Source organism: Mustela nivalis (genome assembly GCF_964662115.1).
Source record: "Mustela nivalis genome assembly, chromosome: 6".
Classification (NCBI taxonomy): domain Eukaryota; kingdom Metazoa; phylum Chordata; class Mammalia; order Carnivora; family Mustelidae; genus Mustela; species Mustela nivalis.
This window is the reverse complement of record NC_139025.1, coordinates 44657504-44684665: the sequence shown is the minus strand read 5'-3', so window position 1 is coordinate 44684665 and position 27162 is coordinate 44657504. Positions and strand designations below refer to the sequence as shown.

The 27162-nt window shown below is 48.6% G+C and overlaps 1 protein-coding gene across 5 annotated transcripts in view; it reads left to right on the top strand.

Annotated features, from left to right (window-relative positions):
• Window positions 1-27162, top strand: part of SAMD4A (sterile alpha motif domain containing 4A) — a gene marked incomplete at its 5' end in the record, with an annotated part of 206401 nt that overhangs the window by 162872 nt on the left and 16367 nt on the right. For 4 of the 5 annotated variants that reach the window (XM_082735073.1, XM_082735072.1, XM_082735075.1 and 1 more), the window contains 7 exons: window positions 2752-2861; window positions 5020-5106; window positions 11836-12169; window positions 14498-14583; window positions 19667-19785; window positions 24007-24208; window positions 25539-25665. In XM_082735073.1, coding sequence (XP_082591199.1) covers window positions 2752-2861; window positions 5020-5106; window positions 11836-12169; window positions 14498-14583; window positions 19667-19785; window positions 24007-24208; window positions 25539-25665 — 1065 coding nt within the window. Of the gene's footprint in view, window positions 1-2751; window positions 2862-5019; window positions 5107-6965; window positions 7074-11835; window positions 12170-14497; window positions 14584-19666; window positions 19786-24006; window positions 24209-25538; window positions 25666-27162 lie in introns of those variants that run through there. The other variant, XM_082735076.1, reaches the window with a different exon arrangement.

Below are 27162 nucleotides of genomic sequence, written 5' to 3'. Positions count from 1 at the left end.
CTCTTAAAGGAGTTTTGTTTTAATCTCTGGCAAAAGAAGGCGCCTTGTCTCCAAGCAGGGGGTGAAAGATTAATAGGCTGTGTTCTTAAGAACTGGGATTTTCTCTTCTTTGTTCATGTTTGAGGAAGGAGAGCTCTTTAAGCATGGAACACCAAGCAAGGCATGGAGACACTTGCTGTACAAGCAGAGTCAACATGTGCCTGCCTCAGGGAACAGTGGCCAATGGGTGCTTACCAGGAAGATATACACAAATAAATTCTCCAGAAGGCCTAACTCACCATGTTGTGAAGTTGATAGGAAGAAAACTCCCTCTGGCCCACATTTTCACTAAATGGGTGAGGCAGGCTCTTCCAACCCTCTGACAGGAATTCTAGTTGTCTAAATCTTTTATAGAAAGGAGCTGGTACTGACTGGAGTGCTAGTCTTGCTGAGTCAAGATTTATACCCTACTGTCCCCAACTCTCAAAACACCATATTGCCCTCTTGGCTTATAAAATACCCACTCTTTTGACATGATTTAGTAGCTCAGGATTCTGTTTTACCATGAGTGGCTTTTGCCTGATAACACTAGGGCACCGGTGAAAAGTCTGGCCCATGAGATGCTCCATACTCTGTGACAGATTATGCCCAAGTGTGCCATGGGGTCACTCAGACTTTGCTGAATCATGATCACTGAGTTTTCTGAGCAGCAAGTTGGGACTTTTCAAAGACGTGAGTAGCCAACATGAAACCTGATGCCAAAGCGTTGACAAGTCACTGGCCCCAAAGCTGGAGCTGTGGTTATTTGCTGCTCACACTGCAGAAGGATCAGCATTGATTCAACAAAAAAACATGGTGGAGAATAAAGTCTGGTAAGATGGGTCCGGGATGTCGCAGGAGGGAAAGTACCAGAACCTGAGCTGGCAGGGCCTGGAATCTATGCAACCACAGTTTGAGTCAAGAAGGACTTAAGTAGTTGGTACTCTGTGCCTGGGGAAGCCTTGTCTCTTTGTGGTTCCTGATGGTCCCAGAGGGACTCTGTGCTTGTCATGGTAGAAGGAAGGGCCTAGAAGCACAGAATCAAATTGATTTCTTGCCTAAGATGACTGAGTTTGTTCTTCCAAAGGCATTGGGGATATCCAGTTCTGTTTCTCTACAGGCTCCCCTTCTTCAGCCTTCACATTATGGCAGATCATGAGGTAACCTTACCAGGCCTACCCTCCCCTTGTAATCTTTGAATTTGGGGAGATATCAAATACCCACATTCCATAAGCCTAGGTCAGGTTCTGCGGGGGGTGCTGGGCCTGATTACAGAGTGGGCCAGTTTTCTTCATCAATCAAAGTTAACTACTTTAAAAATCGGAAATCGGAAGTTTCCCACTTACTCTGGGTGTTCGTCAGTGCCTCAGAATAAAGCACTTGGCACAATAGCATCTTGTGATCAACAGGGTTAGTAATGGATAATACTTGATAGGAGACGTGAATAACATTTACCCAGTGCTTTAACATTTCAGAGTACTTTGATGTCATTGTTTCCCCAGCCCTACCACTGATGGACTGTGTGGTCCTCCCCTCACAAGAAGTTGATACAAGGCAGGAAAAAGCCACGAGGCAGGAGGCCTGGTTCTAGCCCCATTTCATCATATACTTGCTCCATGACCTAGACAATGACTTAACTTTCCCATCTGTGAAATGGGTGAAGGGTGGGGGAAGGAGATTCTAAAGAATTCTCAAAGATCCTATTTGCTCAAAAACTCTGAATTAAAAGAGCAGGGGCAAGTGCTTTGTTTTGGTTGAACTTAGCAAGGTGATAATTCTCATGGATCTTGATGCAGTTACTATTTAATTTTCCAACTCTAGAATCCAAAATGTGGGCTTATTTCAGATATGCTTTGGAGATTCTATTATCCTATGATGTAGCCAATTTGGGGGCCTTTCCAGTCCTGGTATATTTGTGGTTAATATTCAAGGAAAAGGTCTGAGACACATCCAGACACATTCCATGGCCTGGAGAAATGGTCACCGCAACCGCCCACGCGCGCGCGCGCGCGCACACGCGCACACACACACACACACACACACACACACACACACACACACACTGGAGTAATAGTTTTGGAGTCTAAGATGCCCTTATTCCCGCTGGGGTGGAGAAAGGCAGAGGAAAGATTAGGCTAAGAATGACAGCAACTCCACCCATGGACTCTCACGGTTGCCTGGGTGAGCTCTTTTCTGTGGAAGTGGCAGAAAGAACACATGGAGAGCTACACGGAACCTAAAAGGAAACCTTGGAGAGGAAGCCTCATCCTATGTAGTTTTAACATTCTAAGTCACCTCTTTCCAAATCAGTAATAAATAGTCTGGCCAAAGCAGTGGTTTTTGTCGTGTTTTTGGCCATGAACCATTTTGAGGATCTTATGGAAGCTATGGATGACCTCTGACCAGAAAAATACTCCTATATTCACAAATTGGGATATAATTCTAGGGAATTCCTATATGCCCTGCAGCCCATGGTCCCCAACGTAGCAACCCCTAGTCTAAAATAGAAGAAGGGAGCCTGACAGTGGGAATGTCAGGGCTAGACCAAGACTTCGAAGTCCATAATTTGTTGCCAAAATGGAATTGAACAAGTAGTAACATAAAGGGTTTTTTTCTTCTTTTTTCCCCTCTGACCATCACCCTCCTGTCCTCTCTCTATTCCCACATCTTTTGTCATCTCTTCTTGTTCCCTTTCAATTTCTCTCCCCATCTCTCGCGCACCTTGCCCTGCAGATGTTCCAGCCTGGTTAAAAAGTCTCCGCCTGCACAAGTACGCTGCGCTTTTCTCCCAGATGACCTACGAGGAAATGATGGCCCTTACCGAGTGCCAGCTGGAGGCTCAGGTAAGGGGTGCAGGTGACCATTCCCTGAGAAGTTGCCCCAGGTGGAACCTGAAGTTCCAGCTCAAGACAGACCTTGTTCGGACCCATACCTATCCTCACCCAGTAGCTTGCCTTGTTCTAGGAACTGCCAGGTGCTGGCCCACATTATGTGGTGAGTAAGGCTGAGTTCTTGTCTTCAGCGTTCAGTAGGAGGTGGGGGACCAACAGATAACTGGAAGGCAAATAAGGCTCAGTGAGAAAGAGTATGAAAAAGGTAATACCTAGGTGCATGCTCTAAGTTCAAGGTAGAGTGGCCTAGAAAGAACATCTGACCAAGGCCCCAAAGAGTCTGGGTCCCTGCCCTTGCTTTTCCGTCTGTGGGACAAGGGGTTATTTGGACTATGACAGATTGGTTGTCTGTTGTCCAGTCTGATAAGAAATCAGCTAACTTCTAGTAGTTAGTAATTAGAAACACCAAGTCATGCCTCAGACCTTCCCCAGCACTTTTCCAAGAACATGTTCATATTGGACATAGTTGAGATCAGAGTAAGTGCTGCCAAACATTTTTTTCTTCTAACTACCTTGAATAACGTGGGACTGACGCAGAGAATGGGATTACCCCAGGTCTCTGGTTTCATTTCCCTTTTGAGTGCCGTAAAAGAACAAAGTTTCCCCTTCCCTCTCAGGCATCTTTGCCCCAAGTCTGGATGCCAAAGGCTAGGCCAGTCAACAGACCCCCCGAAACTGACCATGTTTCCTAGCATGCTGTGCTCAAATAAATAAATCTGACTGATGTCTTTGTTTCCCTTATTTAAAATGCCATTTGCATGTTTCAAATTGACCTCAGTTTCTTTTGAGCAATGATTTAAAAGAATTAAATGTCTGAACAGGCTAATAATATTTCCTTCGCAGGAAGAGGAGATTGTACCCTTTGGGGCAACACTGCTCTCGACTCTTACCTCCCAGCAGATGCTGGTTTCCCATGGCATCATCAGTACCCTCAGTTAACCTCTGCAGGCCTGGGTGAATACCAGTATTGAGATGCAAGGCAAAGCCCAAAGTCACTGTACATTCTAAGAGAATGAAAAGCACTAATTTCAACTTCCCAACACTTCTCCCACCACTTTTTAGCTCTTGATTGTTCCTTAATCAATCCCAGGGATTGATGAGACCTACTTCTAAGAGCATTTTTTGCTATTTGGGTCAGAGTTAAGAAAAAAAAAATCTAACTCCTCAGTTATTTGACTTGAGAAAAAACAAGACCTAATTGACAGAGAGGGCAAAGCCAGAGGCATGCAGAGTAATTTAATTCACTTGAACCCGAAGTCAAGGCTAAAGAGAAATCTGCCCTCAGCACTTCATCTTAGAGAAGGAGTTTTGCTATCACTCGAGTGTTAATATCTCTGAAGGAGATGCCTCTGGTGTTCCCATCTTTTCCTTCTGTAAGAGGAATCCTATGAGTTGGTGTAAGAAGAAGTCACCAGAAGTTTGCCTTAGAGACCTGACTTAAGAAAGGACCTCCTGTTTGGAACTTTGCTGTATCTCTAATCAACAAGCACTGAACTAAATCCTTGGGCTCACCACTGCACACCGTTAAGACAAAATCCACAACCCTGTGAATCCTCCTCATTTAGCTCAAGTGATGACTGAACAAGAGTTTTAGGTTCTTTTCTATTCTTGTTTTCCTTATGGAGACCAAAGATGAGCTGTAAACTGCCAAAAATTACCCTGTATCGTACGGTACCTGTGAGAACCATTACCAGCCTTCAGAGATGGGAAAACCCAGGAAAGGTTTGAGAAAACAATGAAGCTCTGTATGGGATTGGAACCTTCAAGCAACCTTGGGTGGGAATGAAATGACAAAATACAGAGAAGAGTGTATAACTTTAAAATGATCATTGAAGACAAGAAATTTTATGCTGGGTGGGTAATTGGCTGTTCTAGTTTTCTCTCTCTTTTCTCTCCTAAAGGTCACAGCCAAGGGACACAGGCAAATGTATAGCCAGATGTAGTTAGAACATTTAGTAAGGAGAGGTTTGTGACCGAGGGGACTGATGGATATTTACTAGTCCACAAACGTAGGAACCAAGAAGACAAGTGAAGTACTGAATAGCCTCCAGGAGTCTCTAAACTTATTCTTAAAAATATGTTTTTAAGTGTAACTTTTACTTAATTACAGAATGTTACCAAAGGTGCAAGACACAAAATTGTCATCAGTATTCAGAAGCTCAAAGAAAGACAAAACCTCCTGAAGTCTTTGGAAAGGGTGAGTGACGGCCAGGGGAGGGCGTGTGATGGGAAAAGTCTCAGCTGAAGGTGTCATGGGTAGACGTACCTTGCAGAGCTTTTCACCTCGTTTCCTTACCAAAGGCAGAAAAAGAATGAAAGGATTTTAAAGTCAAGTTTCCTGGTTATCCACACTCCTGTGTAACCTGACCACTGCCATATACTTATTCCCTGGGTCCAGGCAGCCTGTGACTGGCCATCCCGAGGGACTCTGGCTTCAACAGAAGGCATCAGAATCACTGGGGTGATAAGCACTTATCAGCTGCCACTGTCTCTTTTTGTTTGCTGCCTACACAGGTTCTCTTCCTATCTTTGTATACAGACATCGCCCTCGTACCAATATCATTTTTGGGATTTGGTGACTTTATGATTTCATCTGAGGGGCAAAAGAGAGCAAGACTCATTCCCGTGTTGCCTCTGCCCCAACCTGGAATTCTGGTACAGGCACTGCTGCTGGGAGGTGCTTGGGATTGGCGGGCTGGGAGCTCCGTAGGCACGTGCTCCCTGCACAGCCTGAGCAGTGATGTCCTCTCGCAATCCCAGGGTGCCTTTGGAAGGGAAGAAAGTATGGAGCTTGGTGGGGCTAACACAAGTTCTGTGAGCATGTAAAAATTTTATAAAGCAACAGGATTTTTTTTAACTGATTTACAAAGATGTGTGGGTATAATTTTACATAGAATATATAAAGCTACCCTGAATGCACATCTCATAAAATATAAAGTAACATATACTTACAGAATGTGCATATATAACTTTATAAGGAAGGAGGCTTTGAAAGCCTTGAGATAGATAGACGGGGAGAGACTACTCACATGCACGTACGTACTGAGAGGCCTGTCCTTAAAGTGAATCACAGATGACAAGCGACCTATCTGACTGAAACCAAGGCTATTCTTAATTCTGTTTCATTTACAAAGCAGTTTGTCTGACTGAGTGATTGTTGCCATCTTTAATATAAGAACCCATTCTGTTGTCGACCATGAAAATGCCAGTTTTCTCTGTCTCTGTTAGAAAGCCCAGGAAGTGTTCTGCCCAAGGACTAGACAGCTGAGTATTAGGCGAGAGAGGGATCAGCCCCCTTTATCTCTGGAGCTTTCCTCATAAACTCACAGGAACGCTGTCACTGAGGAAACACAAGGACCTGAGGGACAGAGACGGAACTGCTGTTTGTTCTACTCCCTGTGGCCTTGGGCCAACTCAGTGTGGAAACACAAGAGCAGCAAGGTGGCACAGGTGGCCTGACATGCCGCTCACTTTCTGCCTGGCCTTTGAGAAGCCCGTTGCCATTTCACACCTTGAATAATATTAATTCCACAAAAATACCTTCTGCCAGGCTCACTGGAATGGGAATTGTTAAAAAGATGACAAAAGTCACACAAAGTCTGAGGGCCGCTAATGGCCAAGAGAAAAGCGGTAAGGAGTTTCTTTTGACATCTTGGGGGAAGAAAGCTTGTGTGTGTTTCAGACCAACGCGTTGACCTTGCCTCAGAACGCCTGATCTCAGACACCGGTAAGCTCATCCCTTCAGGAAATGATGGCCTGGCAGTAGGGATCCTGCATCCACTGAGGACTCAGGCCCCCGCCTCTGTTCTCTCTCCTCTGGGCCCCAGGTCCCTCCTGCTCTTGGAGGGAGGGAGCTGTCCCTACTGTGTTGCCACTTAGGTCTCCTCCCACAGACTCGCACCAGCCCTTTCTCTGGCATTCCCAGATGTCCCGAGCTGATTATGCTGTTGGAAATGCTGTCATCAGGCCCCTGCCGACAGCATTCTTACCTCACATAGAACCCAGAGATTTCTAAGGAGATAGCTGGGACCCCGCCCGTGGCTAGTTCATAATCAGTAGTCGCTGCAGGTAAGCTCTAGGTCCAGAGCACTTCCACTCACTCACTGAATACGTACTAGGCAGCTGCCTTGGACTAGATTTACCCCCATCCACTGGAGACTAACCGTGAGTAATACAGAAATACGTGTTTCTTGCCTTTGCGGAGCTCAGATGCATGTTGCGACATGGATATGTCACACAGACATTGTGGTGCTCTCACAATCCCCTGGGATGGGCGCCATCGCCGAGGCTGGTGGCGGGGGCGGGGTGGGGGGCTTCCTGGGATAAAACCAAGCACTCTGCCGCGGAGACGAGGGAGAGCATGGAGGGGCCGGCACGGGCTGGAGACCCGGCAGGAGCCTAGAGCCAGCCTTGGTGGTCCCTTGAGCTAAGGCGGGGGGGCGTGAAGGTGGAGAGGGACAAGGGAGGTCATTTAGCAGAAGTCCGGGCATTGGCCTGGGTGTCGTGCCGTTTGGAAACAAAATGGAGGAGGAGTTGCCAGGGCGGGAGAAGTGGAGGTCAGCTGGACAGATTGTCTGAGGTGCCAATGGGACACTGCGGCGCAAAGGGCATGTTAGTGGCCAGAAGCACAACGCTGGAGTCCACAAGGGTTTGAAAGACTCACTGTGGTTCATCTGTGTGTAAACGGCAGCTGGTTTCCAAGAAGTGTGTGTTGAGTGGTAAGAGCTGAGGACAGACCCTGAGGAGCACCAGAAGATGGAGGGACCGAACAATGCCAGAGGCTGAGCTGCCCTGAGGGTCAGAGATAGTGTTTGCAGGAGGGAATCCCATTAGGGGTCCTGAATGTGTCCCATACCACGAGGACTGAACACTACCCACCCCAGCCCCCCGAAATCAGCCACCAGCAGGTCACTGGTAGCCCCTGTGATGAGGGTCGCCAGGAGAATGGAGGGATAGAGCAAAAACCCGTGAGCCAGGGAGTGTGGATGGGTGAGAAGGTCATCGGGGAAAGATGTCTGGTGGAAAAGGAAAAGGGAAAATCAGCCTGTCGCTGGGACAGGCTTTTCAACATTGATCTCTGATACTAAAAATGTTCCCACATGCTTTTCATTCACTGTCTTTTTTGCAACTCACTCCGAAACTGTGAAAGGTGGACCCTTCTCTGGGAACCTGGCCTGGAGAAAGGAGACACACACACACACACACACACACACAGGCTGTGTTCCCACAGCTCCGGGTCCCAGCAGCATGCTAACACTGTATGGGCCCAGGAACAGTAAGCATCTTAGGGCGAGGATTCTGCTGAATTTGCTTTAGGTCATGGCTCCCGGTAGGGCTGAGCTGGGGTCTGGTGAATGAAAGGTGGCGAGGGAGCCGGTCTCAGCCAATGCCAGCCTGCCGTCTCCTGCATGAGAAGTCCAGGGCTTCCCACGCAGGGGGAAGGGTGGGGCCACGGACAATGTGTGAGTGCTGGGATGCTGGCTGCCCGAGTCCTGTCTTCCAGGTGATTTGCCCCTTGCTGCCATCACGAGCCTTGTGAAAGTTTCCAAAGCAGTCTTCTTCCAAGACCTAAGAAAGCCAGGCAAGGGGTGGGTCAGCAAGCCCTGAGTTGTGACCCCTGAGCAGAGCACTGGGACAGGTCTCATGGTACCTGCTCTGCCATGAGCTCCTCGGCTCTGCCCATAGGTGAACAGACAGCTTCATTTTGCCTCTTTGTGTTTATAATGTAGGATTATATTTACTGTCTGAAGGATCAATAGAGTCTTGGGTTGGTTCCCTATTTTTGTCAACATGCAGAATTAATTCCTATAGTGAGTTGAGGACACTGGAGTGAGTCCCACTCGGGCCATTTTCTAGCTTCCTTCCCAACCTGGGAATGGAGTGTTAAGTTCTAGAATGGATTTTGAAGGGTCATACATGTAACCCCATGGGAGCTGGCCTAAAGGTCATTGTTAACTTGTTGGTAGCCAGGTGTTTTCTTGGAGACAATGGTTTGAAGGCTGTGGGTGGGAAACAAAACAAAACAAAACTCTTCATGATTCCTGATAAGATATTTTACAGAGAGCATCCGTCATTATTCATTAGGTTTATGGATTCCTTTCCGGGGTGGTTGTCTCCAGTGGAATAAAATGAGATTTGAACTTGGGGCACCTGTATGTTTCCTGTTTCTAGGAGTTCAGCTCTTAGCATAATCAGAATCTCCTTCCTCCATCACTGAGTAACTACAGAAGCCTTCTGGCAGGTGACAGGAGCGGGCAGGGGTTGCTTGGTGGCAGGTGACAAAATGTCAACTCAGTGGTCACTGGCACATGGGGTAGCGTGGCAGGGAGGCATGTGATCTCCCAAATAGGCTGGCCAGCTCTGCCTACTCAGCCTCACTCTGGGGGAAGCTTCATCCCTTCTCTCTCCTTTCCCCCTCACCTGGCTCAGTCAGGGGGACAAGATCAGAACCCCCCATGTCCTAGGTGCCAGCTACGCAGTTGGCCGGAAGTGGAGGACCTTGACGCAGGGTTTCCCCAGTTGACACACAGTTGAGTTGGGAAAGACAACAGGTGTTCTTCTGCTGTGGGCCAGCTAGCTTAGCTCCATACACCCTGCCCAGGTGGATCACCATGTCCTAAGTCAAGGAACCATTTGCATGCTGCACCCTAGACTCTGGAAGAGGCTGGTCCAGTCTGGGCAGCAGGACAACTGGGAGTGATCAGGAGCACCCCCCAGCCCCGCCCTAGCCCACCAGGCTCCCACATCAGGCTTGCCAGCACAGGCAGTAGGCTAGTCTTAACTTCTGCCATATCTGCCAGGCTTACAAGGAAGGCAGTAGACTCTAAAGCCCTCCTCTTTTTTTTTTTTTTTTTGAATATTTTATTTATTTATTTGACAGACAGAGATCCCAAGTAGGCAGAGAGGCAGGCAGAGAGAGAAGAGGAAGCAGGCTCCCTGCTGAGCAGAGAGCCTGATGCGGGGCTCGATCCCAGGATCCTGGGATCATGACCTGAGCGGAAAGCAGAGGCCTTAACCCACTGAGCCACCCAGGCACCCCTAAAACCCTCCTCTTTAAAAGAAAAAATGGACCATCCCCTCTAAAATAGGCTGGACAGTAGCTCTGAGCAAGACTGAAACAATTCTGATGGCTACTTAGCATTTCACTTTCCTCAATAACCCTGAGTGCCAACTCAGCTAAGCTTCTGCCTCCAGCATCCTGAGCAAAGCAGGTTCCCTCCAAAGACGGGGCTGGGCTGTTGGTGGTCTACTGCCTAGAACTGAAATGTTGCCTGTCCAAGCCTCTCATCCCCAGGTTTCCTTTTTCTAATTGACTGATTGGGAAGTCAGGATGTAGACGTGATTGTGTTCCGTGGGTTTGTGTTCCTTGACATCATCCAACAATTTTCCTTGGTAAGAGAGGATCCCAGGAATGGATTGGTAGTTGTGCTTCAGGCTTTTACAGCAATGTCCTTGCTATTCTGGGCTCTCAGAAGACCAAGTGCTTCATTAGTAATCAGGGCCCCAATTGTCAGTGTCCTTCCTGGGTCCCAGGGAGAGGTTTGCTGCAGAGGCACTGGGACAGCAGCGGAGCAGAGGGCCAGGCTGCTCACCATACCCAAAAGACTCCCGGGACCTGACCCCCGGCGCCCAGACTTGGAGCCTGTTCTGTGCCTCCGTGAGCATCGGGGGCACAGATAAATGTCAATCAAAATCCACTTTCACTCCTTTTCTAATACATAATGGCCAGTAGATCAAACAGTAGGTACAGAAGGACCCAACTATATTCTACAATATATAAAGCCCTTTATATATTATAGATAATTTCAGGGGATCCTTGAACAACATAGGGTAGACAGGCACCCCCTGTGCAGTTCAAAATCCATGTATAACTTTTGACTCCCCCAAAACTCAAGTACTAATAGGCTACTGTTGACTGGAGGCTTTACTGATACCAAGAAGAGTGGATTAACACATATTGCACGTTATATATATTATATTCTGTATTCTTAAAGTAAGCTAGAGAGTAGAAAAAGTTAAAATCATGAGAGAAAATAAATTCATAATACTGCACCACATTGATTGAAAAAAATCTGCAGGTAAGTGGACCACACAGAGTTCAAAACCACGTTGTTCAAGGGTCAGCTGTATATCCTATAGACATAGATTATACATATTTCTCTCTAGAATGATTCTTCCAAAGTGTCACTCCCCTGCTCAAAACCTTCCCTGATGTCCCTTCTCATTTAGAAACCCTTCCAGCATTCATGCCTCTATGCTCAGGCCCCGGTAGCAACTTGGGCCTGATTTCCTGCCCCCTCCCCTCACCATCCGGCTCCATGTCAGGCCACCTTGCTCTGCCTCACACTCTCCCGGCAGGCTCCCGCCTCAGCCTTTGCCCTCGCCGGGCCCTAGAGCAGATATGTATCCTTCACCATTGCCCCGCGATGCCTGTGTTGGGGGCTGAGTGAAGGTGGGAGTGCACAGGTTCCTTCCTGCACAACAAATCATACGCAGGACAGGACGTTACCGCGTGACCCAGCTTTCTTATACAGCTCCTAAAGTCTGTATCTGTCGATGATATAAATGCTTTTTCTAGAAATGCACTGAAGAAGCCAGGGAAGGAAATGTGCCACATCCTTTTAATGATCACCTCTAGATGGTGGGATTTGTAGGTGCTGCAAATACGGATATGCCTATCCGTATTTTCCAAGTTTTCTACCTGGGCTAATCCTAGGATGATAAAATTATCAGAGGGCCAGGCTGCTCACCATGCTGCTCATCATGCAATCATTAAAGTGATTGCACTTCCAAAGAATGTTGCAATGAAGGGGTCAGCAGCTGTGAGTCCTATCTGGGAACAGCTCGGGACAGGGGAGGGGAGGCACCCAGTTGGGTCACCCCTGTTCCTGCTGCTAACAGAGGTCCTCTCCCTCTGACCCTCCAGGACATCATCGAGGGGGGCAACCTGCGCGTCCCACTCCAGGAACTGCACCAGATGATCCTGACTCCTATCAAGGCCTACAGCTCCCCGAGCACCACCCCCGAGGCTCGCCGCCGGGAGCCCCAGGCTCCGCACACGCCCTCGCTGATGGGCCCTGAGGGCCAGAGCCCTGATGGCAAAGACAGTGCCTCGGCCACCGGGGTCCCAGCAACCACCTCGGCTGGGGCCAGCGGGGGGCTGCAGCCACACCAGCTGAGTAGTTGTGATGGGGAGCTGGCCGTCGCCCCGCTGCCGGAGGGGGATCTCCCCGGGCAGTTCACACGTGTCATGGGGAAAGGTAGAGCCTGATTCTCACACCTCCCGCCTCTTCCCCCCCACCTCCAACACCACTAACCAGAGCCCTGGGTCCCTGAGAAGCTTTCCCAGAGTGCTGGATAAACCTGTCAGGGTAGAGGCCATTTGCCCATTTACTGACGAGGAGAGTGAGGTTCCGAGGTGGTCATTTGGATCTGAACTCTGACCCTCTCATCCCCAAAGGCCTTTCCTTACTCCAGTCCCCTTTCTTTCCCACTCCCTCAACCGGGACTTGCTGGGCCCCCCTGGTAGGGTGAGTGCTCGTGGAGCCTTTGGGCCTGTGGGCGGAAATCAGCCCTTGGGTGGAAGTCAGCCCTTATGGGAGACCGTGCCTGGCTGGCACCATGGCCATGCCTCATGCCTGCTTGAGGGCGGGTTAGAATTCTCGTGTGGTCCTCTCGGTGAGAGAACCCTTTCTACCTGGACTGCCCTGGGCCTCCCCCGTGAATGGCACCATGATTACGTGATTATCCTTGAAAAGTCCCAACGCTAGAAGAATTTGTGCTCGATGCGGTGTTGTTAAAAATGCAGTGAATGCCCGTACATTTCCTTTGGAAGGAGAAACAATTTTTTCTTGATTGTCCAGTCATTTTCAAGAACCAAGCTTTTACCAAAAGAAATGGACACCTGAGTCTTATAGGTGCAGTGAGAAACTCCCGGTGTATACACATCCTAATAAAGATGTCCAGTCATAGAAATCTGGTTCAGAGATGACCTGTGATATCCTTTTGAAGGGAGATGCCAGTAGCTTGATGGCCAGGGTGGGTCCTTGGTCTCCCCCCACTCGCCTCAGAGTCCTGACCTCCCACCCCCGAGTGGGCTCTTTGCTGTGGGGGATTAGAATGGATGACCCCAAGGGTGAAGATACGTGTGGGGGTGGATGCCTGAGTCGTCCATGGTGGGCTCTGTCCTCAAGACACCCAAACTCATCTGGCATGGCTTCTTTTTAAACTTTGGCTACTTTCAAATAAATTATAAAATCAATTCATGCTCAACATAAAAACTCAAAATGAAACAATATGATGGAAAGTGAAAAATAACCTCTCTCCCCAAGTGCCATCCTCTTCCCCTGCAGAGGTAACCACTCTAAACAGGTTTGGACTGCCCCTCCAGAAACTTCCTAATAGTCCTAGACAAGCAAACGAGTATCCTTTTTATCCACAAGCAAGTGTTGTTTACATGTTTTTCTGCAGCTTGTATTTCTACATTGTATACTTAAAGTATTTTGTCACTACCATAGCACCACCCAATCTCTTTTTCCAAGGTTGCATGCCGTGTTCCACTGTTACCCATAAGGAATAATTTGACAGGGCCCCAGAGAACGGACATGGAGATGGTCTCCAAATTTTTGTTAGTACAAACAAGGCTATACTGGGAGTCTCTGTGCAAAGATAGGGTATACATGGGATTTGCAGAATTCTGCAACAGAGTGGGTATGCAGAATTGGGAGAAAGGAATCATGATGCCTAGGTTTCAAGCATGGTCTACCTGAGTGTAAGGCATTTTCCCTTCTCATGGACAGCTTCTGTCCAACCACCTGTGCTATGGCCTTCAAAACTCCCCCATGGAGATCAGAGCATCAGAGCCTCCAGGACGAGATTCGAATGGGCCATACTATCGTGGCTGTGGGAAGCTCAAGGGGCGGGGGTGGGGGTGAGCAGCAGTGTGCTCTACCTGCAGACCCACCCTTCTCTGATTTTATTACTTCAGTTACTTGTCTGTGTGGGTGGACCAACATGTGTGTAAGTGTGTTACTGCTTTGAGAAAATAACCCTCCAGTAACCGAGTAGCAGGTGTCCTGCTCGTGTGCATGCCCACAAACCTTGTGTGCTAGAAGATGTGCCAGAGCTTCACGCCTCCAAATGAGGCGCGCAGTTCATTCATCAAATTATGGAGACAGCGCTCTGATGATGTCCACGGTCTTTGATGCCTTTGAACTCCCTTCTCAAAAGGAGCCTCTTTTTGAGAGAGGGCTCAGGACATGGCTGCATTCTTCTTCTCCCAGAGTGTCTGTCTCAGGCTGGATTGCAGAAGGCTTAATATAGAATGGTATGCCTGGAATTAACCGAAGGGGCTTCTCAAGACGAGGGCTCCCGTGGCGACCAAGCCTTTGACTTCAGTGGAATGAGGAGCCTCCTGGCCTTTTTTGTGAACCTTACGTAAAACCACAGGCTCACATACCTCTCAAAATATTGGTCCTGAAAGGAAATCAGGGGCAGATCTTGGAGGTTGGAATGGTTATACATGTTTCTAATTCATCTTTTCTTTTTTGCTCTCTTTTTTTTTTTTTTTTTTTTTTTTTAACTCACAGTGTGCACACAGCTCTTGGTCTCCAGACCTGATGAGGAAAATATAAGTTCCTATTTACAGCTCATAGACAAATGTCTAATTCATGAGGTGAGTAGTAATGGGTTTCACAAAACTGTTTTTCTCATTGCTTAGGAATGGTTCTCAGAGGTTCTGTGATGTGATCCTTTGGGTCTCCAACAACTTGTTTTTGAAGACTAGACAAGCATAAATAATACCCGGGCAGAACTCAAGCTATGATGGTTTCAAACCTAAGCACAGCTTGTAACACGGTGGTGTCTAGAAATTCATCTAGATAGAGCTCTGATGTGGGGGTGAATGCCTGAGAGAAACTTTGGCTCTAGAAGAATCCCTGAGTGACCAAGCCTGAGGTGGGAACGTCCGGCCCTGTCACCTTGCCTTGGCGTTTTCGAGTCTTTTAAAATTTTTCTGTTGAAAATTTTTGCCTTTCGACTCAGGGAAACTTGGGGGAGGGTTGGGGAGTGTACAAAAGAAATAATGTGTTTGTGTTTATGTTCCATGTGGTTCGATTTGTGATTTTTACGGGAATCGTGTTGAGCCACATGTCCTTTGGCAAGAGGATCCAGGCAGGCTGGAGCTGTGCCCCGTTAGACTCAGTGTGAGCGCCGTCTCCCTGACAGAGCAGGGCAGGTCCTGGGGGCTGCTGCTGGGACAGCCACCTGCCTGGCCGGCTGCTGCGAGGTGCATGTGCAGACAGGGGGTTGCCCCAGACCCGAGACTCTAGTGGTTTTTTGGGAACACCCCCTCCAAACAGTCACAGAGACAAGAATCACAGGGTAGGCTTTAGAGACGTTTAAGAGCACTGAGGTCCTTTTGTTGGATTTTAATGTTAGAATAAGATGGTAAAGCCCCCTACGCCAAGTCTGCTCACAGTTGCTGGGTTGGCATCCAGAGCTCCAGAAGTGCGGTGGGCCCCAGCGAAAGGAGACACCCAGGGCAGAGGTCTAGCCCCCTCACCCACCATCCCACTCACATTGTCCCCACCCTCCAGCTGCCACACAGGCGCATCTGTCCAAGGCCAGTTCGTTGGGCCCTCCACTGTTCCACGGTCTGATTACCCACCGCTCACGAGCATGGTCTCCTTCTGGGTTTCCTTCCCAGCTACTGCCCCACAATCCCCTAAACTCTCCTTTCTGCTATTTCCTTTCTCAGCAGTGCAAATTCTTATGCATCCCTCCCCTCCACCCCCAACTCACCCTTTGGTGTTTTCAGTCCTGACACGGCACATTTCGGCCAGCAAAAAGCACCAGGAAGAAGAGAAGGCAAGGGCACTTAAAGAATTGTAGAACTCATTCATTCCATAGATCTTTATTAAACGCCTAGGCCCTGTCCCTGGCTAGGTAGCTTATGGTGTGAGAGTAGCGGGGAAAACTAAAGGAGGGTGGGTGATCACACACGTGAGGCTGGGGCTGTGCTGGCATCCCGCAGAACCCAGATAAGGAGCCAGGCCACCAAACCAGAAGCCGGAAATGGCTTTGCCTCAGAGGAACCGCCTCCAAGCTAGGCACAAAAGGGAAGCCGAGTCTTGGTGTGGTACAGACTCACTGCATAAGCAGGAGGGAGTGCTCCCCTGTGTCTTAATGGGCAGGAGAACATTTGGAGTGGGTTTTGGAGGGCACTGATGAGGGGATGATCTAAAAACTTTCATAAAGCGAACCAGAACCTTGCATGTTCTTCCACGCCCATGCTCACGCCGAGCCTTCCAGACACCAGAGAACAAGTTTTAAGTTACCTTCTGTCTTTCCCATAAGACAAAGTAATGAGCCCTCCAGTGGCCTCCACTGGACAGTGCTCATGCTTCCTAATTGGATCCCACCAGCCCCAAAACTGGGGCCTGATCCTTCTCACCTTCCAGCCATCATGCATGCCCTCCTTGGGCAACCTGGCTCTCCTTTTCATTTCCTTAGAACATTTAGAGAAATTCCTGGTTTTTTCCTCACTGCCTGCCCAAGTGATTAAATGCAAGATGGCGCCATGTAGACTCATCGGCTGGCAAGAGACCCTGACGACAGTAGAGGGACCTCTGGCTGATGGGAGTCCTGGGCCAAGTAGAGCTCATGCCACGTCTGCTTGCCTGCATTCATGTCAGGATGGAGGGGGCCTGCACTCTGTCTTGGAAGGGAAAATGTTGTGCAAGACTTTTATTATTTTAGTTCAAGAAAGAGGAAACATGTCTGAATAATTTTCCACAGGAAGGCTTGGGATATTCTATGTGGGGAGCACACTCCCTCCCTGTGAGGCTCCATGGAGGCACGACAGTCTCCATCCTGGCTGAATTTCACCTGGGCCCCATGAAACAGGACTCCCTTTCACAGCCCAAATAAGCCATTCCTTAACTGACTGGATGGGAGCGGATTGACCAAACCTAGACACCTTCTTTTCTCCCCAGGGACAAAGGGACCAACTCCGTAGAGTAACAGAAGAGAGGACAGAGAAGTTCTGAATTTCATCTCCTAGATTATAATCCCCAGCTTCTTGCCTCCTCGCCATCCCAAGGAGGTTCTGTGGAGATGAGCTTTTGCCCATTTCTGAGCCCTTTAACTCTACACGAAAGTTGTAGGGTGCATCTTAGCCATCTTCGTCCAGACAGACTCATTGGTTTGGCCCTGACAGAGACAGAGGACTTGGAAGAGGCCGACTGGCTGTGTCAGTGTGTTGTATGGATGCTTCTTTCCTCTCCACTCCCTGAGGAAGATATCAGCTCAAGCCAGAGCTGCCAGTGGAATGGCTGAAATGAGGTGTCAGCCATCCCAGCTGGCAGAAGAGCTCCCACAATGGAGGGCTACTTTTCAGGCAAATACAGGCAAACCAGCTTTTAGAAATCCCTTATTGCCAGCCATGACCTCTAGCTCCTCTCCAGACCTCCCAGCTGCAGCCTCCAAGACTGAGAAGTGGCCACCACACTCACTCAGCATGGACAAGGGCCTTAGTCCTCTCTGCAGCCTGGAACGAAATGAGCATGTTGCCCTGTGTTGAGTGAATGAGCTCACTTCTCCGGGTGGTGCTGGGGTATAAACATTTCCATCTTCTTGGACGGTCTTTGCCACCACGGGAGATGTCCTGTATGAACTGGTGTCCTTGGAAGCACTTAGAAGGCCTGTCTATAAAGTGAGCCATTTCCTCTTTTGTCCCTTGGAAACTCAGGCTAGCTGTCCTTCAAGCTGGCTCCAGACCAGCTTGGTATTGTAGTTTTGAGAACTTGAAGTCATTTATTGGGGCTAAATGTGATTGCTGAATGCCAAATGTGACAAACACTCATATACCACCACCAAACCTGAGTAGAGGATCTCCGAGTTGTAGTTCTAAGTGGCTCATTACTAAGCCGAGGCATGTCCTAAGTATTCTAAGTGTATCTCATGTGTTATCTCATTTAACCCTTACGACATCTCTTGGAGGGAGATAGTATCCTGGGTTTTTCAAAGGAACTGAGTGTCAGGTAAAGGAACTTGCATAAGAATGTGTAGGGATTCAAGCCCTGCCCATATCCATCCAGAGCCTTCCCCCGACCAGCTGGGCTGGACTCTCCTCCCCAAGTCATCTAGATCAGCACCTCTGCATCCTGTGTTCTCACTCAACCTTTGGCAGAGGAAGCCAGTCAAAAGCAGAATCTATCCCTTTCTTTATTCGGCCAGTAGAAATGCTTGCCTTTCAGGCTTTCAGAGACATTCATGTATAGTTGGACACTCACCAAGTGTTGCCAACAAATGAGAAGGGACCACAAAGTAGAACCGTGGCCTCACCGTGTAACCATGAGACCAACCCACCATGTACCTTGCGCAGTGTCTTCACCTCTTTAAGGAAGCATGGAGTCCCTTAGTTGGGTAGCCCTCCTTGATGAAGATCCTTAAAGGCGTCTGGCTGAGGTCATCCAGGGGGAATGGGTTTTTGCAAGTCAGTAATTTTTTCACAACATAACATCTTTTGCTTTTGTTCTTATAGCTCTCCTGTGTTTAGGTCCTTAAAGATTAAATGTCATCTGGAAAAGGGAATCTGTTTCCTTTATGGGAAAGACTCATATAGTCTGTTACTCTAAGTTATAGTTTATTGCTACTTAAAGGATTTCATGTCTTATTGACAAAACTATACGGGTATTCTATCACAGTTACTGCTAATCAGAGCTGCAGGCTCTCCCACAGCTTGTAGACCATGGTTCTAGGCACCTGACAGGACATTTCTATATTGAATGTAAGGCCCTTAACCCATGTAGAATGCCACATGCCCATGTTCCATTGGCAATGGAATTACCAGGGCACTTGCTGCAAACATCCTCTAGACTCCTGTCCAGATGTATTAAATCAGGGAAGGGACCTAGGAATCTGCATTTAATAGTTTTCTTAAGGGATTCTGTATCCCAGATTTGAGCGTCTCCACCTTGGGGACTCACAACTCCCGTAAAGTCACTGTCCGGGGTTCAGTGTACCCAAAAGTACATGTGATACAGATGACAGTGTGCTATAAAGCAGGCAAAACACGCCTCAGTGCCACTTTTACTAAAAACATGTGAAAAGGCATCAGATCTACCTGTTTCCTTAAACTTTAGGAAAAGTTTTGGTCAGGATTGGTGCACTGGAGTTTTTTGTAAGGCATGGGGCCCCTTAACTGGAGATTTCTCAGCAAAGCCCTGTGCCCTACAAAAACCCCAGTGCACCAGTCCTGGCCTATGGTATAGTACAGTGTTGTGTAGTGTATAGCGGAGACCATGTGCCATTTTTTGAAAGCCTGCAGACCACGCACGATCAAGCTGATTGATTTTTGGAGTGCTTTAGCATTTCCATTGATTATGAAAATGTAGGGGGCCCTGCAAAAAAAAGCCAGATTATACAACAATCCATTTTTACTATTCATTCTTGGTTAATCTATAGAGTCCAGAGTAGAGTCAGGAAGAAGGCGAAGATGAGTACAGATCTGCCAGAAATGCAGCCAAAAATAAACGTCGTCGAAAGCTTAATGCACATACTTAACCAGGCACCTCAAATGTTAAATTGTCGGTACAGGTGGCTCCCGAGTGAAACTGACTGCTGTTTGGACCAGGTGGGAAGCAGGTGAAGCAAAGGCAGCTGCAGAGACTCTGATGTCCCCCCTATTAATTGCGTTTTCCTCCCTGTAATGCCAGGCTGCGCCACCCATTAAAAAGTCCTGTTTGTTTTTGCAGGCATTTACAGAGACTCAGAAAAAAAGATTGTTGTCATGGAAACAGCAGGTGCAGAAGCTCTTTCGGTCTTTCCCTCGGAAAACCCTTCTAGACATATCAGGATATCGACAGCAAAGAAAGTATGTTGGGATTTCATTCTTCTTAATGCACGGTGGTGGTTCCCTAGCCGGCTGCTGCCTCCCTTGGTTCCTGTGCAGGACCGTGGCAGGGCACCGTTCCTGGTCCACAGGATGCCCTGTGAGGAGTTCCAGATCGCACTCCTTCAACAGATGGAGTTGGGAAAAGGCTATAGAGAGAGAGCGTTCCCAGAAAAAGAACCACATATGATCTTTCGTAACGCATTTTACATGATCAAAATGACAGCATTGGGCCAGATGGGCATCGAGGGGGAGATGGATACAGTTGAAGGAACTGCCCGCAAAGCACGTTGGGGGTTGTCCGCAAAAAGGGGCCCTGAAAGGGACAAAAATGGGTTGTTCCAGCAGCACCTTCTGAGGTAGTGTCATTTCTTTCTCTCTTCTTGCTGCAGACTAGCTAATTATAGTTGGTGGCAGGGTGAAGAGCCCAGTGCTGGTCTATTTTGGTCTGAGCTGCAGTCTCAGAGTGAAGCAGAACCATTCTTGAGTTTTCATAGTACTTCCGCTTCTTGGATGCGGTTAAAAATAAGCCTCGTTGTACTTTAGAACCCATTACCTTAATCTGGTTTTAAATGGAGGAATTCGATTGCATATTAGAGGTGAAGTACAGCGACAGTCCCGGGGAGGAATTTAGGGAGGTGTGGGGTGAAGCCTTTAGCAGTGACAGGCAGTTGGGGGGAGACAAAGGGTGACGGTACAAGCATCGTGAAAAATCAACTCTCTGTTTTACATTTTTAAACATGAGCGTGCAAATAATTTTTCACCTGCACCTGAAAAGTTCTGAATTCATTTCTCAGTGCGCACAGAGAAGCTCTGTGTCATTAACAATTTGGGCATTTATTTGCAGAAGTATGTCTTAAATCATCACTGTTTTATATCATCTGGGGGAGATAAGGATAGCTGGGATTTATGGAAAGTTTTCATTAAAGATTAATGGAAAAGTTGACGTGTTATCACCTGCCAGCATACATTGCACTGTTATTTATTAAACAAACATTTAGCACTTCCTGTATGCCAAGTGGTATCCAAGCATTTTAGGAATATTAATACATTTAATCCTTGCAACAACCATATGAGGTAGAGTTGCTATTATTAACTTCCATTTACAGAGGACTCGGTAGGCAGTGGGTGTCCAGGATTTGGACCAGGCAGGCCAGCACCAGCTGCAGAGTCCGTGCTTTTAACCCACTACACATGCCAGGCAGCCCTCATGCTCTCCAGCCAATGCGCAGAAAAAACCATCAGGCAGAGCGGCCCTCTCATGGCAGCTCCCTGGATCGGAGCTCTCTGGGGTTGCCCTCCCGGGGGAGATGGGCTGGGACCACCTGTGCACTCTGAGGATTCCCAGGGGCCCAGGTGAAAAGCAAGACAGGCTAGTAGGTCTCTTGTCCTGGGGACTGCCCCCTACCCAGGTTCGCTCTCCCTTCTTGTAAAGGCAGTCGTACATCTCTGAAGTGAGAGGACGAGGTTCCAGATCCCTCTTGTACCTCCAGGCCCTCAGGAAACATGTTGAAAGAGGAAGAAGGAATTTAGAGGATAAAGAGGAAGACAGAGCTTTTGAGCTCTTTGCTTCTCTCAAAAGAGAAGAGCTGCCTCTGTCAGCTCTGCTCTGTCCGGGGTGCATATCGGAGTTCCCCTGAACCCTGAGCTCTCTAGAGTGTTACTAACTAACCTGTGTATTGGGCTACCCAAAGTTTGTCTTGATGGACCTGTTTTTCTTGATGAGATAAGAATGAATTCAATCATCAGTTGTGGAAGTGGCTAAAGCTCTAGAAAAATCATTTGTTCTCATAAGTATTACTTCTGGGGTCTTTTTATGCTATTAATTTGCTTCGAAGAACCGTTTCTCCCATAATACAAAGGTAACTGCCGCCCAGCCCCTGCCTGAATGATCAGAAAAACCAACTTAATTGGTTCTTATTAATCAGCCTGTGCACGCATTTCAAGGTAATGAAGTCAGTTGGCTAGATTTAGGGAATCAGAGAAAGACACAGATGGGCTGAGCAAAAGAATGAGAAATGAAAACTGAACTAGTGTCACTTTGCTTCCCCCTCCCCCCCCCCAGAAAGAATGATTAGATCATTAAGCCTAGTCATCTTAAGTAACCCTCAAAACTCTGGCTTTGTAATAACCAACTAAGGGTGTCACAGTAGGGTCCCACAGCCATTAGAAAGATGGCCTAGCCAAATTCTACCCCTGATCTAGCCTGATCCCATAATGTTCTGGGCTCTACCTGCCACATACAGCCCAGCTCATGGGTCCCAGCTGTTGGAGTCCCTGGAGCCCTGGTTTCAGTGACTAAGTGTCCCATCACAGAATCTTCTACCCACATGATATCGCTCGAGGATATCATCTTGCCTTCCTGGAAGCACAAATCATTTTAACGTCACCCGTTGACTACTGTATTTTGCATATGAAATAACTTTTTAAAAATCCGACCAAAAAGGAAAATGAGCAAAAAAACTATCTGCACTAAATAAGGAAAAGTCTTAGAATACTGAATCATCTGCCAGGTGGCCAAAGGACAAGTTTTCATCGCTTAAAAAGCAAACAACCACTTGATTCTTGTTTCCACCTGTCATGGATCTCAGACTGTCTGTCCTCCAAAAGAGGTCGTCTAGATCGTGTTATCTAGGAGCTCTTACCCTCTCCAGGCCCAGATTTCTTCCAAACCAAAAAATTTTAATGTTCATAAAAAATAAAAAAAAGTGGGGGAGACCCATCTACTTACATGTAGATAAGTCCCTGACAGGAATCAGGAACCCTTTCCTTTGCCCCAAAAACCTGGAAGTGGGAAGACACAGACCCAGAAATCAGTTGCAGCCAGCTCACCTGTGGAATTCTCTTCCCCGCCCCCTTTCCCCCTAGGAAATGTAGGCATTCTGGGGGAGAAGAGAAACATTTTCTGAGATCACCTGTCTAATGGCTTAGATGCCCCCCCCCACAATTCTCTTTCGCAGGAAATTACTATTTTGCAACCACCCCCGCACCCCAATCCCCATTAAATTCTTCAGCTGGTTAAACTACGTCATCATCCCGGTCTGCTGGAGTCCCCTCACAGGCTTGGTACAAACCTCCCCTGTGTGGCTGGGAAAGCAAGTCTGTTCCATCTTGTGGCCATTGGAGGTAAAGCATTTCGAGTTAAACATCAGTGAATGACTAAAGCTGACTCTTCTTGGAAAGAATGTGCTGGTTCTGAAACCCTACTGGCTGCCGCACACCATCCTGGAACCTGAAGCATGTTGGAGAAGGAGGAGTTCTTGAGCGCTGAGGTCACTGGAGAAGTGGGAGCACGGTGTCCCAATGCCATGCCACGGGTCCATGGCGGCCTCCCTGGGTCCATGTGGGGAAGCATGGGACCTCCCCATCTTTCTGCAGCAGGGAGGGCCTGTGGAGTTGGGGAGCCATCAGTGTCCTAGGTCCAGAATACTTGTAAACATCATCATCTCTGTTCCCCTTCCCCACTCTCAAGCTGGGAGTCAGAGCCCCAGACATGGGGTCAGCGCTTCCACAGGGAGAAGCATCCTGATGGCAGAGGTGAATGTCTGTTCATTCACTCAGCGTTCATTCACTGTGCCGGGAGCCAGCGGCCTGGGCCATGCAGGACTGCTGAGAATGGATGCCGTCTTTTCTGTCTCAGAGCTGCTATCCTAGCGGGGCTCACAGGCTACCCTTTACAAGTGTGCTACACAGACATCAGAAACAGACTGTGGTGTGGCAGAAGGTGCACGGATCCTGGCTCTGCACTCTTGCTCTATGTGGCTTTGGGATGGGCACGTGAGCGCTCAGGGTCCTAGGACCCGGCAGGCAAGACTGCTGAAGAGCACCCCGGCCAACCTCCCAGGCTCGTATTTCAGCGCTGTCCCCTTCTGCCCGCGGGACCTTTGCAAAATCACGAAGCACTCAGTGTTCATTCTCCAGCTGAAAAAGGGGATAGGGCACCTACTTCCTCGGGTTTTCGTGAGGACTGAAGAATCAGGGTCAAAACCCCAGGATGGTGCACATGATAGTCCCTCTCGGATGTCTCTTAGCTGTCATCTTAATCCTAGCCTTTTCCTGCATGCAGCTACCCTGTGCCCCTAGAGAGACCTCATAACTGTCAAAACGCAAGCAGACTCCGGGAAGGCAGCCCACTGGCAGCCTGGGGTTTGGGAACTACACTGGGTGGCTGACAGCCTCTCACTGCTCTCTTTCCCCTCGCAGCCGCGGCTTTGGGCAGTCCAACTCCCTCCCGACAGCCGGCTCTGTGGGCGGTGGTATGGGCCGGCGGAACCCGCGCCAGTACCAGATCCCCTCCCGGAACGTCCCATCCGCCCGCCTCGGCCTCTTGGGCACCAGTGGATTCGTCAGCTCCACCCAGCGCAGCACCGCGGCCAACCCCACCATCATGAAGCAAGGAAGACAGGTTGGTTCTGTGTCTGCGGAGGGGGGTAGGCCGCCAGGCTTCAGGACCTATCCCTACATGACCCCACGGTGAGCACAGAGGCCAAGGAGGGCTGCGCTGAGATACAGGGGTCCCTGTGCTCGAAAGTAGCCAGTGGTTTGTGCTGTTTCTCTGGGAGACCGAGCAATTCCATGGCTGCACCTGACTTCGTGGGATTTACTTAGGATGCCCTCTGGCCACTTTAACCTTGGGGGCCCTGCACATAGCACCCTGTAGAAGGAAATGCAAGACCTTTTATGTGCCCCTGGTCCTTGACCTACCCCAGCAGAACTCACCACCTCCGGATCTGGGTTCCAGAGTTCTAAGGAGCTTTCTTAGCCTTATTCACTGCGAAAAGCTCCTTTGTCACCATCCTAGCTGAGGTGGGGAATCCAAAGAGGAGCCTGAGAGAGGCTGTCAGAGAAAGAGCGGGACATTCTCCACCTGTCAAGACCAGGCTGTCCCAGAGGTCTTTTTACTGTGTGATTTAGATTTGATTTCTGTCCCACGGCTCCCCACCCACCAGTCCCATTTCGCACCCTGCCCAATACCTTCCATCTATGTGCCCGGCTTTGTGGATGGAAAAGCTTTGTGGGGCTCCACAGTTGGGGGCTGGGATTGGAGGGGCACGAGTGGGTCTGCATTGTCATGAGAAACTAAGGGATGATTGGTTTAAAAACAAGAGAAGAGCTCCCGGGAAAATGGGCAGGATTTCCTCTCCAGAGCATACACCACAAGGTCTGAGAAAGCCCCACTTGCTGACCGTTGTGGGAAGCCCCACATCAGTTCAAGAGGAAGTCACCACCAGGACACCCGCATAATAATAAACGCGAGCTCAGTGTGCAAGCTCAGTGCCAGCTGAAAGATTCTTTTTTCTCCCCCTCGCTTTGTAGTAAGTTGTAAGAAACTCAAAAAGAAAATCAAATGAGAGCCCCGAAATAGTTTGTGCTCTTCATTGCAAACATTTATAGAACTCTTTCCATCTCCGAAAAAAAGTGATAGGAAAAGCAAAGGCAACAAAAGGGATAAAAAGAGTTTTGGAGATCGTGAAGGAGAAAGCTGTCCAGATTAAGCTGGGGTTTAGAGAGGCCTGGGGCTTGGAGAGGGGAAGAAAATGAATGGAATCTCAACCCCCCTCTCTATAAATATGTGGATGGGCAGCACAAGCCTACGAGCCCTCTCCCAGAAGTTAGCAAAGAGTTCTTCAGGGGTATCTGCCTCTGGCATTCTGGCTGGCGGCCCTGCTCCACACCCCTCCCCGGACCCCAGGGTGTGTGAGCTAATGGGTCCCCCGTTTTGTGTTTCTCACTAGAACCTATGGTTCGCCAACCCTGGGGGCAGCAACAGCATGCCGAGCCGCACCCACAGCTCAGTCCAAAGGACCCGCTCGCTGCCTGTGCACACTTCTCCACAGAATATGCTGATGTTCCAGCAGCCAGGTAGGGCTCTGCACTTGATCTCTCCCTCTCTCCTCCCCCTGACACACAGGGGAGGCCAGGACGCCAAAATAGATGCCCCTGTGAACCCAGCCGGAAAGTGCTTAGCCTCGACTGTCACCACGCATTCTTTTGAGCTTATAGAAGCCTTTCCTTTTTTAAACTGTGCCTTGCCAGCATGAATAGCGGCTGGTTGGCTGGGAGCCAGCACATGGAGCCCCAGAGTCGGTTGCAATCTGACGGGGATATTTTTGATACTAGTCATATTTCTAGATTGATTAAACCAGAGATATCACTGGAGGGTATCTGGGGGAGTTGGGAGGGGTTCCATGTGCAGTATGCATGTGCATGTCTGTGTGTGTGTGTGTTTACTTTGGGTGTATGTCGGGGGGATGTGCAGAAAGTGAAACAGAGAAAGAGAAAACTTCCACAGCCTTGACGCTAAGAGACTTACCCCTGGTTGGGGAGCACCTTGCAAACATGACTTCTTGGACCATCCATCTTCCCTTTCCTTGGTTAAAGATCAGCGTGGTCACTTCAAGTCAGTGGCATCTCTCACCGTGCCTCCTAAAAGCAGGGTTACCAAAACGATGCACAGACAATGATCACTTGCACTTTGTCTATGAGACAGCAACCTCTTAAGAGTCTGTGAGTAATATAGAGCCATCCAAACAATGACTGAATCTAGCTTGATGGCTTTCTAAGTGGGAAAATCAGACAGGTACAGGGGTTGTACCTGTAGGAAAATACCCACCCTAGGCAAGAGGGGCGCTCTGAACAGCAAGTCTTACAGGAGTTTGAGGAGAAGAAATGTCGCTGTGGCCTGGGTGGGCAAGAAAGCCTCTTGGAATTGGAGCTGAGCTTCAGGGGACGGAGAGTGAAGACGTGGAAAGAGGAGGGTGGAATTGCACACAGAAGGAGACAAGGGAGCAAGACCACAATCGTACCAAGTACCTCAGTGAGTTCCAGAAGCCGTGGCTGAGCCAAAGGGTCAAGCTGAAGTAGCAGTGAGTAGAACAAGGGAGCTGGAAAGATTCTGGCTGATGACGGGGGCTCTGAACCCAAGGCCAAGGAGCTCGGACCCCAGCCACTCTCAGTGGAGAATGTGTGGAAGATTCTGAGTAGGAGTGTGCCTGGTGGAGTGAGGGAAAGGTGGGACGGAGATCAGGAGACACTGAGGAGGAATGGCAAGGTGAGGTAAGGTGTGTCAGGAAAGGAAGATGGTCCAAATGCTTGTTTAAACTTGCTTCTTCTAGAACATTTACTGTTTGTGCATGTTTGTTTTAAAATGCCTTTGATACTTGTAGCTTCCCGGGAAGAAATATTTGATGGAATTTAGGGGTTGTGAAGGTCTTCTCCCTGGGTCTTGTAGTCGCAGCCTCTGTTTTCATGCAGAATTTTGTATAATCCACTTCCAATAAAAGAGAAGCTAGATGAGATTTGAAGATATCCTGGGAACGAGGAGATCTTTCACCTTGAATGTATCCTTCGACCCTGATC